We start from the raw sequence: 15,227 nt of genomic DNA, 5'->3' as shown, positions 1-15,227 counted from the left end.
GCAGCGAGATCATGTTACACGTCACATGTTCATATATGTACTAAAAAGGATCTTGCCTCGCCTTCCGCATTTCGCAGTCAAAGAGCGAGCGGGAGTCTAATGATACTACTGTAGACATTATAACTTTCTTTTTCATCCCTCAGTCTTCTTCTTCCACACTCTGCCCCCCCCCCCCCCCCCCACCCCCTGCCATCTCTGCATCCCATTCCATACATACCTCCCTCGAACCTTTTCCTCTCGCTCTCCTCCTGTCCTATCCTACCGGCCCTCCTCCCAACCCCCCAAAAACAACCGGCTCCCTCCTCGTCCGATCCACCTTCAACTCAAACACATCAAAGCGCTGATAGCCGCCCACCAGGTCATGGAACTGCTTCCCCTCCACCCCGGCATCGAGGTTCAGATCCGCAAACAGCACTGCCTCCTCCTCGCGCAGCATCTCACGCTCCTCACGCCGGCCCTGCGCGTCCACGACCCAGGCTGGAACGGGACTGCCCGTGGGGTCCAGGACCATGCTGGCGGCGCGGCTCGTGTGGCGGAGCGCGTGGTCGAATGTTTTTTTCGTCGCTTCGTCGTCGGGCGGGAGGAGAGCCGTGAGGGTCGCGATGTTGGCTTCGGAGAGGTGGGCGGCGCTCATGATGCCGAAGCATTTGGCTTCGAAGCAGTGCGCGGCCGCGCGGAGGCGGTTGGCGAGCACGTTGTCGTAGTTCTTGCCGGTGGCGTTGCCGGTGTCGTCATTGGCGGTGGCGACGGGCATGCGTGTCGGCCACACGGCGGGCCAGCTTGAGATGTGGATGTCTTGGCCTTGGGCCATCATGGCGTAGCGGGCGAGGGGGTTGGTGTTTTCGCCGCAGATGAGGGCGCCGATGTTGACTCGGTCGGTCGGTGCCGAGGCTGCTGATGGCTCGTGGCTCGTGGCGGTGCCAATTTGTGCATCCTTCGCAGCGTCAACGACATCGATGGCCACGGTTTCCAGGCCCTTGCCATCGCCCGCACCCCAGCTCAAGCGCTCGTAGAACGTCGGCACCAGCTTGCGATGGTGCACGCGCACCTCGCCGGCGCTGTCGATGATGATGTTGGAGTTCCAAAGCGTGCCGCTCGAGTAGCGTGCCTTCTCGCTGAAGCCCAGGCTGACGCTGATGCGGTGTTTCTTGGCGGCGGCCCGGATGGCCTGCAGCTCCGGTCCGTCAGCGTAGACGGACGCTTCGGCAAAGCGGGTGAAGAAGGTGTGTGTGCTGTGATGGGTTGGTGGCAGGAGCGCTGACCAGATTGGGAAGCCAGGGAGGAAGGATTCGGGGAAGGCGATGAGGGAGGCTTGCTGGGAGGATGCTTGGGCGATGGTGTCGAGGATAGTAGCGGTCGTGGCGGCGGGGTCGAGAAGCGTGGGCGCGAGGTGGGCAGTTGCGACTCTTACCGTAGGTCGAGGCATGGTGTTGTCTGTGTGATGGCGTAGTGAGGGTCTGACTATCGCTACAAGCACAGATATGTTGTCTGAAGGTCAAGGGGATCGGCCCTAGCCCGTGCTCTTATATTTGTAGACGACTGCAAATTGAGGCGGACTTCTTCCCTGGCTGACAGATGTTATAAGCAACGTCCTCATGGTCCAGATTCGAGACCAGCTGATAAGGACGATGGTCAAAGGTACAAGCTTGGAGAGATGGCCGTAGTGGAGGTGCTAGTGTGCCTTCCCTTTTTGGAGTAAAGGATCAGTTCGAGCCTCGGGACAATGTAGACCACATCTGCGACGCACGGTCAAATAGGCCGACCATAGGCTCACAAATATAGCTAGCTCCTACTTCTGTATTTTGGTGGTATGCTGGAAGCTGTTGACGAGCTTTGGCACTGTGTACCGCCCATTGTCTGCTCCGCCAGTCAGAGGCAGTAAAAGTCTTGGCGCCCCAACCTAGATCGGGTACTAGTATTCTGGAAGAGCACTATCTACTTGGGTATGCCCTTCGTAGCTTGTTCAAGGAGCTCGGTCTGTCGTATTTATCGAGGACCTCCCGCACAAGCCATTGAATCTGACCTCATATTCTCTTTGATCTGTCTGGCCAGGTCCAGGATCACACCCAGGGTGACATCACCCTGACCCAAGTTCGAGGCCTTCATACCAAAGACCGACGTCAAGGTAGAGAACGGCAGCTAGCTAGTGGCTCGGTCAAAGAGAATCTGATGTTCAAATCTTAGTTAGATTTCTTCGGATCAGGCACCGGATCAATCCGAGACTCTCGCCACCACCAGACAGCGCTCAACACAGCTCCCGGGCCTAAGACGATGGACCCAATAACGATGTACACCACGGTTTGAAACGCCCTGAGATTCGTGCGGCCGAGTGCCGTAATCTCGAGCTGCGCTTGAAGGCACCAAATCATGGTCGAAATGAAAATGATCCAGTAGTCGACGATGAAGGTGAAGTGGAGACCCTCCGCCATTGAGGGGTTCTGGACCTGACGTGGTGTGAATACAAAGTCGAATGAAATGGTCGGGTCTGCTGAGGTATAGCAGAGATAGAGTGTTGCCAGATGGGCGGCTGCAGACACGACGAAGCTGAGGAGGTATACGACAGTGAGTGGCCGAACGTCGCCGTGCTTTTGCTCAATCTGTTTTCCGTGAAAGGCGCGGTAGATCGTGGAGAAAATCAGCCACAATATATTGACGACGAAGGGAGTGATCTGCCAGAAAGCTACCAGCTTCTGCAAAGTGTCAATGTCGAATGCATTGTGGGGATACCACGTGACCAATGTTGGCATGAGAAACCCGAAGACGAGAGCCGGGAGAAGTGTCTTTGCTTTCGCAACTGGAACGTCTCGTGAAGCTGTCCAGTAATCTGGACGGGCAGCGATCCAAGTATAGCAGAGATAGTAAAGCGGGATGATAACGGCGCCGCCTACCGTTTGGTAGAAGAATGCCCAAAGACTCGTGCTGAGATGTTGTGTCAGTGTTGAGCTTGCATAGCCAGGTGTTTAGCTTACAAGGTGATTGAGGCCCACGTATTGCGTTTCCTGGCCGATTCGACCGACATTGCCGCTAACACGGCCGTGAAGGAAAGCAGAAAGTAGGCCTGCTGAAGGCGGATACCCTCGACCCATCCTGCTGGCCCGTTTAAGAAAGCCGCCACGAGCATAGAGGCAAATTCATCGCAGGCTTTGATACCGGTGTAATGCCTACGCAGAACTGTATCGCGCCCGGGAAACGGTTTTTCGGCACCTTCGTAGATTTTCTCAAAGTGCTTGCCGACGGCTGTGGAGGTCGGGCCCAGGCGTATGTAATACAGCGCAACTGCGGACAGGCCACAGTAAACAATGGTAAGGGACCATCGTAGCCCTGACGACGTTGGCGTGGCCATCTGTAGCTTGACACCCGAACCGCGGGCGGAATGATGTGGCATCCCAGGTGCTTCTCGAGAAGAGAAACGTTTGAGGGAGACGCAGAGATGGGGTCAGTGGATAGCAGAATGCGGTACACTTAGGCGTCCCGCGGCTCTTGCGAGCTTACCCCGTACGCAGGACCCAAACACGACAACGATACTATTCGCAACGCCAATATGTTTAATGTCTAGTATTTCGGTGGAATCAGGAGAGCTTCGAGCAGTGATGATGTGCTCCGTAAAGTGGCACTGGTTCGGCAAGCCGAGAAACCGTTGAGGTCGCCGGACCCGTAGAAGCGAAGATGGTCCCACCCTGGCTTTGGGCATGGTCTCTGGACACACCGCCAAATGTTCTGAGACGCACTGTACTCTTACAGTATACATACGGAAGGAGGCTTTTCGATGACCTTTCGCGCGCTCGTCAAGACCTTCAAGCCACCGACTGTGGACCTATCAAAGCCGAAACCTGGTCGACTCGTGTGAAGTGGGTGCCCAATCAGCCCCTCAGTTCCATGCCTGGCGAGACTTCGTGCCATTGGATGGACAACTTCCAACCCTTGGCGGGGGACGTCGATGGACACACGTTTGGTCTCATTCAACGCTATGCTCTCATCTGAACGAGCCATCTTGTCTATTGTCTTGGCTATAACCTCTCCTGCCATATATCCTTAACGTTCAGCTTGTGAGTGCACCGCTGTTAAACACGACAAGATTCTAGACGAGGCCGAAAACCAACAGCCAGAAGCGGCATAAAGAAAGCTCTCGCAGCCGCTTCCTTCGCAACCATGTCAAACGCAGGGTTGAGGGAGCCCCTGGAAGACGTACGACCTCCGATGCACGCAGAATGACACAAGGACTCATGATTCCGCAGCTCCCATCAATCCTCCAACAAGAGCAAGCCCTGACCCTACCACGGTTCACGGCCGACGACGCTTTCGAGATTGGCGTGGGTCTTCGGGAACGGCTTCGCAACCTGTCAGAGAAGCCTGCCGTGGTCAACATTGCATTGGCCAACAGCAACAATCTACTGTTCCATGCTACCTCGCGCCCAGGCATTCTTCCCGACAATGACGTGTGGGTTGCACGCAAACGAAAGACTGTCCTAAGGTTTGGTATCTCTTCTTGGGCCATGGGCCGGAAAATGGGTGGCGACGAGGCGGCATTTGCTGCCAAGTTCATGCTCGGAGACAGTGCAGGTGAATATGCCAGTACGTTGCAGCCTCCCTTCCCGTCCTGTTCGCAAACATGTATCTCTCGCTCCACCGATTCCGCCTTATGGGATCTGACTGACTTTCCGAGTCCATGGCGGCGGCGTGCCGGTAAGGGTCACAGGCGTTGAGGGGATTGTTGCTGTCATCGTCGTGTCTGGCCTGAAGCAGAATGAGGATCACCAGGTGGTCATTGAGGCTTTGGAGGCGTTTGCACGAGCATTGGGGAGCATCAAAGCCTGATTTGGCCCATAGGGCACAAGATGCCTGTTCGGGCCGTGTCTCATGCTGTAGTTGGCACGCTCATCTCACTCGCAGGGTGCGGGTATGCGTCACCTCTCAGCCACTGTTAGTGTAGCACCATAGTGGACGGCGAAATCGTTCGTGCGTAACCGTAGGGCAAAGCTTTAGCCACACTCTCGAGACTTGAGGTCTTTACGGGAGAGTCACTAAGACGCAGATCGCTTAGATCTCGCTGGCTTCTGTGTGGCTCAGCCGCCGAGGCGTTGGGACTTCGGGTTTGAGGTCAGCCGTGAACTTTGAGCCCGAACCTCGCCCCCACGGGCTCTGGAGATACCCGAAGGATGCTGAAATTACATCAGCTTGGTGCTTGCTTGGGCGTCGTGCCAGTACACAGAGGCGCCCTGACTCATCGTCTCCACCCGACCCGAGTTCACTTTCACTCATCTGAGTACTGTACCTGTGCTGCCTGTTAACCAGAACACCCCTCACATATAGGGCTGTTGCTAATGTCGCCCTTTTCTGCTGGGCTGTCAAGTCATCACAGGAGTCGAGACAGTTATGACGGTACATGTGTCCGCACCCATCCGTCCGTCACACGACGTGGCTCAAAGTGTCGTTGTGCAGGAGAAGAGCCGCTGGCTCAATGGCCTGGTCAAGAAGGCGAAGCATCCCAAAGTCCGCTCAGGATGTTCCACCTGCAAGCAGCGGCGTCTCAAGTGCGACGAGAACAAGCCATACTGCCTGCGCTGCATCAAGTCTAGCCGAGAGTGTGCCGGCTACAGTCAGCTCCGGGCCAGTGCCCCCGTTCGGACACCAGCACGTGAAACCGAACATCAGTCTATCACAGACCAAGACCATGAGATCCTACACCACTTTATACGAGAAGCAGCAGACCAACTTTCTGGATTCAGTTTGTCACTGAGAGAATTCTGCCAATGCCTCGCGCCACAGATGGGACACGAGTATCCCGCCGTCAAGTATGCCCTGTTTTCCATTGCAGCAAGAACACAAGCCGCCGCCTTTAGATGGAATGGTCATCGATCGAGGGCAGAAGCGATGGCCCAGAAGTCTAACGCCTTGGTACACTATAACAACTCGATCCACTGTCTGACCGCCGCCGCCGCTAAAGTGGTACCTCCAGAAGTTTTCCTCGTTTGCGGTCTACTTTTTGCAGCGACAGAGCACTGGCCACATCGAGACATGGCACCTACAGTGCACATCTTGACTGCGTTCAAGCTAGTGCTGAGGGGAACATCCCTGTTGCCTGAAGAAGTTAAACAAGCCATGTTTCCATTCTTGGTCCATATGGGCCGTAAAGCCCTGGCATTTTCCGACGACATCCCCGAGCATCTAGCCTCCGAGATGAGGTCTTTCGTCTGGATCAATATTGGGCCTCCACAAATACCGACAGCTTATACGTCATTGAAAGAGGTATGGAGCTTAATGGATACGTTGCTCAACTTTGTTGCAGCCTTCTCACCGAATGACCCGACTTTCAATTTCGAAGCACGACCGAGCCTGCTCAAGTATGCATCGGAGCTTCAGAGATCCATCATGGAAACAACGGAGCAACTACGTGACGCAGGTCACGGCCTGAATATGGAGTGCAGAGCACTGCTCATGCACCATCGGACGTTGCAGGTCATGTTCGACGTCAACCAAGTGGACAACGAGAGCATCTACGACCTATTCACTCCGGACTTCGAGCACATCCTCTATGAATGCGAAGCTATCTGTCAAGAAGGATCCTCTATGAAGGAGTACAAAGGAAAACCCTGGCATGCAACACTCGGGATTCTGGCGCCCCTGTTCATCGTCGCCACAAGGTGCCGAATAGCGAGACTTCGACACCGAGCTATCAAAGCCCTCCACTCATCAAGGAGGCGCGAGAGACAATGGAACAGCTGCATCGCCACCATGCTGGCACGCTTCGTCGTACACACAGAAGAGAAGAACCGCCAGCCAGGCCAAACCGGCCCCCTCTCAGAACTCTACAGAATCCGGCTCGACTCGGTCGTCTTTGACCGAGATGCAGAGAGGATATACGTTACATACACCAACCCAACGACGAGTGAGATCGGCCAGGCACTGCTGTCGTGGAAGCCACGGGATAACATAGATGATGATTTTGAATGCGTTGCAATATCTCGGAAGAACCTGCACGCATCGGGGTACGGCGGGATCATGCTCGTGACGCCCCCGATTCAGTGCCAGTGTGGGAATGATGACTACACGGCGAGATGAAGCAAAGCTATTCAAACTTGTCACCTAGTCAACGTGTGTTACCATTCAGCGGTATACCGCTGCTGCTGCGGCTTCCTCCTCAACCCATCGCCCGACGAGGCACTATAACCGAGATCGCCTCCAAGGATCCAGGACCCGTCGACTAAATCGGGGGTAAACACCATCGCTGGCAAATATGCATCTTTCCCCAAACTCATGCCACCGACGCGAAAGCACTAAAACTTGTACGGCCGCAAAAGGATATTAGATGGGGGTTTGACGGTCTGGGAAGCTATGGTCATCAACCCCCTGCATACAAATATCCAGACCCCCGGGGGCTAGGGGATGAGGAGATCGTCCATCAGACGGTTAAGGCTGAGCGGATGGCCGCAGCAAGGGTCCGCCGAGTCAACGAACGTTGTAGATATAGCATGCCAGTATGTCGGGATGTCTAATCATGCATCACGAGAAACGTGGCGGTAATAGTGGAAGTGCAAGCATTGTGCAAGGATTCCCAAGGCCTCAGGCAGTGAAAAGTCTCGGCCCGTCATTTGGCTGCAGATGATTGGTCAGGAATGATGCTTTGAGCCAATCATTCGACGTCGGTTAGGACCAGCGCGTCCGTAAGTACTGGGTGGTGGTTAGATGGATGGATCAATCGACCCTCCGCGCCTTTCTGCTACCATCCATTTTGTTGGCGGTGAATTAGACACAAGTATGGCTGCTATCAAGTTGCAAGGGTTGGCATTTACTCTGAATCGGATGGTCATGGCGATCAGATGGCTGACAGGTCGAGCCTGTAACTATGGCGCTGACGACGAGGGGAAGATTCGGACTAGACCCCTATATCGGTGCTATGCGCTCGTACTTTCGACAACGATCTTCCTGAGTTGCGGGCTGTCTAGGAGAGAAGACATTACCAAAGCCATATGCCCGCTTGGATCTTTGCCGCTCACGATCGGTGCTCTACGCGACGCAAGTGCCCAGCCCGGATTCATTCCGCGACCTTCCATCGAGATACCATCTCAACCGAGGAACCTGGTCATTTTTCTCTCGATCGGCTTTCCAGTGGGAGACAGTCGTCCAAAAAAAAGGTGATATGATGCCCGCTCACCCCGCCGACGACCCGCCGTGGAAGGACTGCACCTGCCTAATGCAGCCTAAAGTCACGCCTTTTACTTGGCCTCCCACCTCTTATCTCGGATACGCCTCTCGCTCGGTCACTTCAAGCAACCCAAGACTACGCTAAACGACCTCCTCCCCACCTGCCAAGCTCATGTAAACCGGAATTGACGATAGCAGGGTGTGAGCACCAACTCATGGTGCGTCGGCGGGTTCGGCCCTGCCTAGCAGCGGCCCCGAGCTATGTAGCTGCTTCCGCGATCGCTTCTTCCTTTCCTCGAACACACCTCCCAATCCCGTAATCCTAGGAATCTTGGACACGGAGTTGATTAGGTGCAAGGTCCTAGCTCTTGCATCTGCACTCAATCCGGACACATCCCACAGTCCACTTCTCCAGGCACCATGTGGTCTCCAAGGAGCAGAGGGTTCCCCGGCCTTGGCTGGCTTTGCCTTGGAGCTCTTTCCCCAGCAGTCAGCGGGCTCACGGTCGAGATCTCGGTTGCGGATGACCTACTGCCCAGCGCCACAGATGGCCGTGTCATGCTCATGTTTGCCCCTGTTGGAACAGATCCTCTCGACGACACCGACGTCGTCACCTCGCCCAATCTGTTCTTTGGCAAGAACCTCTACCAACTTACCGAGACGGAAACAGCTTCTCTGGAGGGCGGCAGTGGTGATCAGCCGCGGATCGATGTCTGGGGCTTCCCCAACATCAGCCTAGATGACGTCGCACCTGGCGAATATACCGTACAGGCATTCTTCAACCCTTATGAGATAGTCACTCGCGCCGATGGCTCGGTCGTGAGTGTCCATTTTCCATGTGGCGACGGAGCTGAACCAGTCGACGGACCCGGAAGCCTCACGACTGAAGCCATTAACATCAGTCTTGCCGAGAGAGACTCCCAAACCATCCAGCTCACCTTCGATAATGTTACTGCCACCGAAGACTTCACTGGTACCGAGATTGGCGGTTGCTCACAAGGCAATTACGAAGATCTGGAACTGCTAAAGTACGTCAAGATCCGCAGCGAGCTCTTGAGCGACTTCTGGAATAGAGACATGTACATTGGTGCCAATGTTCTTCTGCCCGCCGGCTATGATGCCAATGATTCCAGCACTCTATACCCGGTGATTTATCATCAAGGTCACTGGCCCGGGGAAAGCGGCGCCTACGGATATCCCGACGACCCAGATTTCGTTGCAGCTTGGGACAATGGCACTCTGCCAAATACCACCACGCCCGCCCCACAGATCATCCTCGTCACTTTCCGCCACGAGACCGCCTTCTATGACGACTCATACGCTGTCAACACCGCCAATCTAGGTCCATACGGCGACGCCATCAACGACGAACTCATCCCGCACCTTGAGTCTCTCTTCCACATGAACCCCCACCCATACGCCCGCATTCAAGACGGCGGCTCCACCGGTGGCTGGGAATCGGCTGCCAACCTGATCTTCCGGCCAGATCTCTTCGGCGCCTGCTTTTCCTCCTACCCGGACTCCCTCTCCTTCCGCCGCCACCAGGATATCCCACTGTACAACGCCACCAATGCCTACACCAACCCCGACGGCAGCAAGATCTACTCAATCCGCGAAGTCGTCAACGACACGTTAACCGACGTCACCACCGTCGAGCAGGAGAACCACTGGGAGCTCAGCTTCGGCACCTCGTCGCGCTCCGCGCTGCAGTGGGACGTGTGGAACGCCGTCTTTGGCGTCCAAGGCTACAACCACTACCCCCTGGAGCCGTGGGACAAAGTCACCGGCGACATCTACCCCGAAGCCGTCGAGTACTGGCGCAGCATGGACCTGGCCGAGCACATCACCTCCAACTGGGACAACGCGCTGAATCTAGGCGAGGCCCTGAAAGGCCGCATCTTCGTCTACGTCGGCAGCTGGGACAACTACTTCCTCAACGAAGGCGTCGCAGAATTCCAAGCCATCGTGGACGCCAAAGGCGGCGCGGGCTGGGCCAACGTCACGATCCTTGAGGGCGAGGAGCACGGCGGCGTCTACCAGCTCCGAGACGTCTGGGATTACCTCCAGCTCGTGGAGCAGTGGGTCACGGACCACGCGCCGGACGGCCAGACGCCCCTGGCTGACGACGCCACGTCGCCGTCGTCGCGAGGGAACCTGTGGGCAGACGTGCTCGCCAGGGGTGGTCGTGAGGCCGCGCTGGCACGCCAGGCGCCGCCCGCTGTGGCCCTCGTCGACGGTGTCATCCAGGCGAGCGTGGGACGCTGGGATCCCGGCGTCGCGCTGCAGGCGCAGTGGCTGGTCAATGGGACGCCCAGCGGCGGCGCAGCTTTCGCGGTCGCGCCGGGCGAGAACGTGACGTATACGGCGGCAGCATCATCATGGACGAGCTGGCGGGCACATGGCTCGGGATCGCAGTCGCAGCTGCAGTTGCAGGTGACGGGCCGGAAGCGCGGTTACGAGGACGAGACGAGGACGAGTGATAGTTTCAGGCTTTAGTAAGCTACATAGTAAGCTAAATGGCAAGCAGTCCGGTCACGTTATGTGCATGGGATTAAAATTGTTGTAGTCTGAGTCTAATTCTAACGGCAGGATTGATTGCTTGTTTGATCCTGCATTCCACCTCCTGTGTCCTGTCGTTGATGCCAATAGCGCTTTCGCTCATCGAACGTGAATTCGCGTCAGCTCGAGAGTGCGCCTGTGGCATCTTATGTCGATTGATGGTCCGGCCAATCACGACTGTCACGTACCCAGATAGCCAGGTAATGAAGCAGCAGGATGCCTCGACGAGCGCTAATGATGGCCGCCGCTTTCTGCAGCTCGTACAAGCACCTCGAGTTCTCTCGACTGGGGGCCGTGCTCGATAGCAGAGCAAGCCTAAGATTGGCGTGCGCTGACGATGGCTGACAATAGTTCAGCCAGCTCGGCGTGGTGGCGCGGCGTGATCCTCGACGGCATCCCGTGTTTCTGATTTTCGAAGCCCTGCTGGAACCTCGATCACTCCAATGGCTGACCCTGCGTGCTGCGCGGCGACAGTCCCGACGTAAGTCTTTGTCAGGAAGAGGGACTTTATCAGTCGAACTAGACCAGTACAGGGACATCTTCGCCACCCCGCACAGTAGTCCATAGGCAGGTGAGCAGCAGTAAATGGGAGTGCTCGCGCTGATGGCGACAAGCCTTGCGCGAATACGGAATCATCCAGCTGACCAATTTGCTTGCAGTGGATTGTGATCCATGAACCCTTGAGTGTACGCCGATCCGTCAACCCAGCCCACCATGGTACTCTGAGCCATCCAACTCTCAGCCAGAGACATGGGTGGGACGGAAACACCATCGTTGCTGACCGGTGTCTGCTTATTGGAACTGTGCATCGATTGGATTGCTGACGGCGTGCGATGAGTGGTGAGCTGCATCTGCAAGGCATTCGATATGGGTATTGGACTGTTGTAAAATGCAGGGATGTCGCATCGAAGGTCGGGGAACTGCTGGAACAGCTCGGGACGCATGGTCCACTTTGAGATATCGGTGATGGCGTCTCGAAAGGCGGACGACAACTCGTAATGACCGGTGTCCCAGCGCTGGGCGAAGCAATCTCGGAAGTCGTACGGCCACAGAATCTGGAGGGAGGTCTGGAAAAGGGTAGCGAAAAGATTGCCGCAGTATTTGTGTTGCTCGAAGATAAATCGTTCGCGCACGCCAGGCCAGACGAAATAGTTGATGGCGTAGGCGTGTGGTTTACTGGCTTGCGATGGCCGCGCGAGGTACCAGGGAGGAAGCTTGGAGCGGCGCTCAGCTGTAGGATCACGATGGTACTGCAGCATCAGATGCAGCATCTTTAGACATGCGAGCCTCTCCTTTGCGCCGGCCTTGGAAAACATCTGCTCGTCTATGCGACGCATGATTTTCCACGACGCAGGCAGCTCCATCTGCGCGACGACGGAATCCCAGCCCTCGAGAACAGCTCGCACTGGGATGTCCTCCGATAACAAGTCTTCCTCTGGCAGGATCGGACTCAGCCTCTTGAAGTTGGTCATTAAGGTGTCGTTGGCGAATCTCCAGGAACTTTTCGGCGTGCCTGGCCCCGACAGAGCGCCATTCCTGCAGCATTCACAGGCATCATTGTGGATTTGGGTGGGCACGTCGTTCCTGGAAGGCTCTGACTGGGCCGATATAGATAGATTTCGTGATTGTTGACTGTTGGGAGGAGGAGGAGGAGCATTCATGTCGGCAAGGATGGGGGAATCCGGCGACGACATCTCAGTCATACTATTGTTGCGGGCAGTTCTCTGGGCAGCGAAGTCGACCGGCTTGGGTATATTGGCGTCATCCTCATTGACATGGTTCTTGATCTGCTTTTCGGCCAGGCTCTCAAGGCCCAGGACGGCCTTCTGGACTCCTTTGAGGGTGTGTGAGAGTGCATCCCGCTCCTTCTCGACCTCTCCCAGTCTCTTCATCAAAGCGGCGCTCCTCTCGTCGACATCAGGCTGCTGCAGATTATCTACGAGACTCTCGAGGTAGGCGATCCTTGACCTAGTCCGCTCCCTAGCCTGACGCTGGCATTTCCGATCGATCTCTCTTTTCTTCAGGCGTCGTGCAGAGACCTCAGCATTGGTATTGCCTTCAGCGGGCGGCGAGCCTTCGACCTTGGGCTTGAATTCGGGCATTGTTTGACTTAGTTGGCTTGTAATCGGACACGGGAAGGGAGGGCATGGAGCATGGTTGACATGCTATGTTGCACAGTCGGCCGTTGCGCCTCTTGTAAGAAAGTTGTGTTTGGGATCCGGACAGGACGGTGGTGGTCGCTGCTTTTCCTTGATGAGAAGGTGATGGGAGGGAAACGCACCATCATGTGCGTGCATACGGGCGATGGGACCAACATTAGAGAAAGCTTACAAGTACGGAGTACGCCCATGCACATGCAGTTGCCGGTTGACGTTGCGCCATCTGGGTCCAAAGCGCCATAGGGGTGGCACGGGTGCAGTGCCGTGGGAACTAGGGTGCCCCAGCAGTTCGGAACTGCAGGCTATCGAGTGTCCACCTTTCGGGGCTTGTGTTTGGCGTGTCTCGCGGCGATGCCAATTAGATTGTTCCCCAGATCGCCACTGGCCGACCGGTCCAGGCCCTGCACGATAGGCCTATCAGCCCCTATTGATTGGAGCCAAAGCCTACGGGAAACTGTCCGGTGGAGCCCCGAGAGGAGAACAGCCGAGGAAGGGCGGAACTCGAGTCCCTGCAGCACTGCCATTACTGCCTGTGGAGATGCGTGACGCCCTCTCTCGAGACCATCCTCGCCTCTGTGTACATGCTCAGCGGAAACATCATCCTCACTGGTGGGGGACAGATCACTCGAAACATGCCATCGCTCGCATCGGGTTCGGATTGCGAGGATAGACACCTGGCAAGACACCGATCGGCATGCCTCGCGCTTCGCACGCGACTAAAGGCCAGGGCCATTACAGCGCCGGCCATATCTTGTGTGGCAGGTGGCCAACATGGGTCCAAAAACAGCAATTTGTCATATCTCTTGTTCCGAGATGGGTGGAATGGAGAACTGCGGGCATATGACCTGCACCTTTGCACTGGGCTCGGGCGTGCCGCTGACGTGAAAACTCTGGGATCTACAGTACGTACTGTACCCCTACGAATGTAAGCCACAGTGCCTACGATTTGCCTGCCTACCACCCTCTTGACGCGTCCGGAAAAGCTGCGCCTCCTCCTGCTGTTAACGGCAATATCAATTGATTGGGTATGATGGCCCCTGCTTTCAGCTGTGAGGGCCTTTCCCCTGGGTCTTTCACCCACGCCAGCACCCACACTGGCGGGCATACTGCCCACCACATCGCAGGTCATCCAAGCAACACCTCGGCGGCACTGCATCTCATTGATTTGAGTGGTACAAGTATGGCCGCACCGCTGCTGCACTGCTCAGCTACAGTATGTCTTCTTCAGGTGGCACGGTCTACTGGAACCATCACACGATCGAGCCTGAAGCAGCGAATCGGATCCGACGGTCCAGAGAAAAGTACCCCGTAGTCTGGGATAGCCAAACAGCGTTTCCCGCGGGATCTGCAGCGCCGATCGGGGCACACCTCGAGAATGCATAACTTTACAAATCGCATATGAAATTGTGCGATTACTGCCAAGCCAGAAGCCGAGCACCGTTCGAGCGAGGATAGAAGTCTGTCCCTGTAGATCACCACCTCCAGTTGTTTGACGTGATGGTTCCGACTCTCGGAGGGGCTCGGTCTGCCACTGTGCTTTGATCAACAGCACGGGCCGAGGAGTTGATGGTTCTTTGAAGATCAGCCAACACGTCTCCCCTCAGAAGTTGGTATGCCTCGCTTTGTGGAGGGGTAACTTTCTCATGTTCTTGACAGGTTGTGCCGATTTCCGGGCGCCTTAGTAAACGTTTGCTAATCACCACGTCGGTGATCGAAACGGCTGATCGGCCATTGTACAACGGGGTCCCCAGCAAACTGTGAAGCTGCATGCTTGCAACGGCCGGCTGTATCTTCTTTCCACCGCCAGCCTATGGTTGCCATACTGTACTGACCCTATGATTGTCGGATAAAGACGACAGACAGCATCAAGGACCCACGTCGAGCAAGTCGGACGCAGTTGAGAGCAGTCCGAAGTAAAGAACTTCTGCCCTCGAGCACTACCCTGACGCTTGCTGCCGCTGAGCTCTCCTCCTCATGAGCCCCCAGACTAGATGCAAGTCATGCAGGTCAACATCGACGAAATAAACAAGCATGTTCAAAGACCCAAGCACACCCGTGAGATACTGTGCAGCGCCCTCCAAACTAAAGCTTGGGGCATGGCACCAAGTATTGTCGTATACCCTATCGGTCGCCACCGCTCGACCGTGCCTGCCTGGTCTACCTGTATCAAAGCAAGCACCCTCGAGCTGTATCTCGTCAAACCCTGTCTGGAGAATGCGTTCTTAGCACAGTCCCCATGCAGCTTTCAGCCGCACTCAAAGTGCCTTGCTGTAGTCACAAAACGTGGAATGGATCCCAGCACACACACACACACACACACAGGAATGCTTTTGGTAGACCACGAAGAGTTCGCTGCTTCAGGTCTAT

The 15,227-nt window shown here is 55.9% G+C and overlaps 6 protein-coding genes across 6 annotated transcripts; 3 read left to right on the top strand and 3 right to left on the bottom strand.

Moving 5' to 3' along the window:
- Positions 1 to 253: 253 nt before the first annotated feature.
- HMPREF1541_00656 (uncharacterized protein) lies at positions 254 to 1,426 on the bottom strand (the record flags this gene model as incomplete). The annotated part of the gene is made up of 1 exon (XM_008712961.1): positions 254 to 1,426. The coding sequence occupies one exon, from the start codon at positions 1,424 to 1,426 to the stop codon at positions 254 to 256; it is 1,173 nt and encodes a 390-aa protein (XP_008711183.1).
- Positions 1,427 to 2,180: 754 nt separating this feature from the next.
- On the bottom strand, positions 2,181 to 3,343 carry HMPREF1541_00655 (uncharacterized protein; the record flags this gene model as incomplete). Its single annotated transcript, XM_008712960.1, has 2 exons — positions 2,181 to 2,919; positions 2,970 to 3,343. The coding sequence occupies 2 exons, from the start codon at positions 3,341 to 3,343 to the stop codon at positions 2,181 to 2,183; spliced, it is 1,113 nt and encodes a 370-aa protein (XP_008711182.1).
- Positions 3,344 to 4,208: 865 nt separating this feature from the next.
- HMPREF1541_00654 (uncharacterized protein) lies at positions 4,209 to 4,815 on the top strand (the record flags this gene model as incomplete). The annotated part of the gene is made up of 2 exons (XM_008712959.1): positions 4,209 to 4,572; positions 4,664 to 4,815. The coding sequence occupies 2 exons, from the start codon at positions 4,209 to 4,211 to the stop codon at positions 4,813 to 4,815; spliced, it is 516 nt and encodes a 171-aa protein (XP_008711181.1).
- Positions 4,816 to 5,373: 558 nt separating this feature from the next.
- HMPREF1541_00653 (uncharacterized protein) lies at positions 5,374 to 7,059 on the top strand (the record flags this gene model as incomplete). Its single annotated transcript, XM_008712958.1, has 1 exon — positions 5,374 to 7,059. One exon carries the CDS (start codon positions 5,374 to 5,376, stop codon positions 7,057 to 7,059), a length of 1,686 nt encoding a protein of 561 aa, XP_008711180.1.
- A 1,503-nt stretch (positions 7,060 to 8,562) lies between these two features.
- HMPREF1541_00652 (uncharacterized protein) lies at positions 8,563 to 10,638 on the top strand (the record flags this gene model as incomplete). Its single annotated transcript, XM_008712957.1, has 1 exon — positions 8,563 to 10,638. One exon carries the CDS (start codon positions 8,563 to 8,565, stop codon positions 10,636 to 10,638), a length of 2,076 nt encoding a protein of 691 aa, XP_008711179.1.
- A 695-nt stretch (positions 10,639 to 11,333) lies between these two features.
- HMPREF1541_00651 (uncharacterized protein) lies at positions 11,334 to 12,803 on the bottom strand (the record flags this gene model as incomplete). Its single annotated transcript, XM_008712956.1, has 1 exon — positions 11,334 to 12,803. The coding sequence occupies one exon, from the start codon at positions 12,801 to 12,803 to the stop codon at positions 11,334 to 11,336; it is 1,470 nt and encodes a 489-aa protein (XP_008711178.1).
- Positions 12,804 to 15,227: the final 2,424 nt, after the last annotated feature.

Source organism: Cyphellophora europaea (assembly GCF_000365145.1).
Source record: "Cyphellophora europaea CBS 101466 unplaced genomic scaffold supercont1.1, whole genome shotgun sequence".
NCBI lineage: Eukaryota > Fungi > Ascomycota > Eurotiomycetes > Chaetothyriales > Cyphellophoraceae > Cyphellophora > Cyphellophora europaea.
Note: the sequence above shows the minus strand (reverse complement) of the source record. Positions and strands in the feature narration are given on the sequence as shown.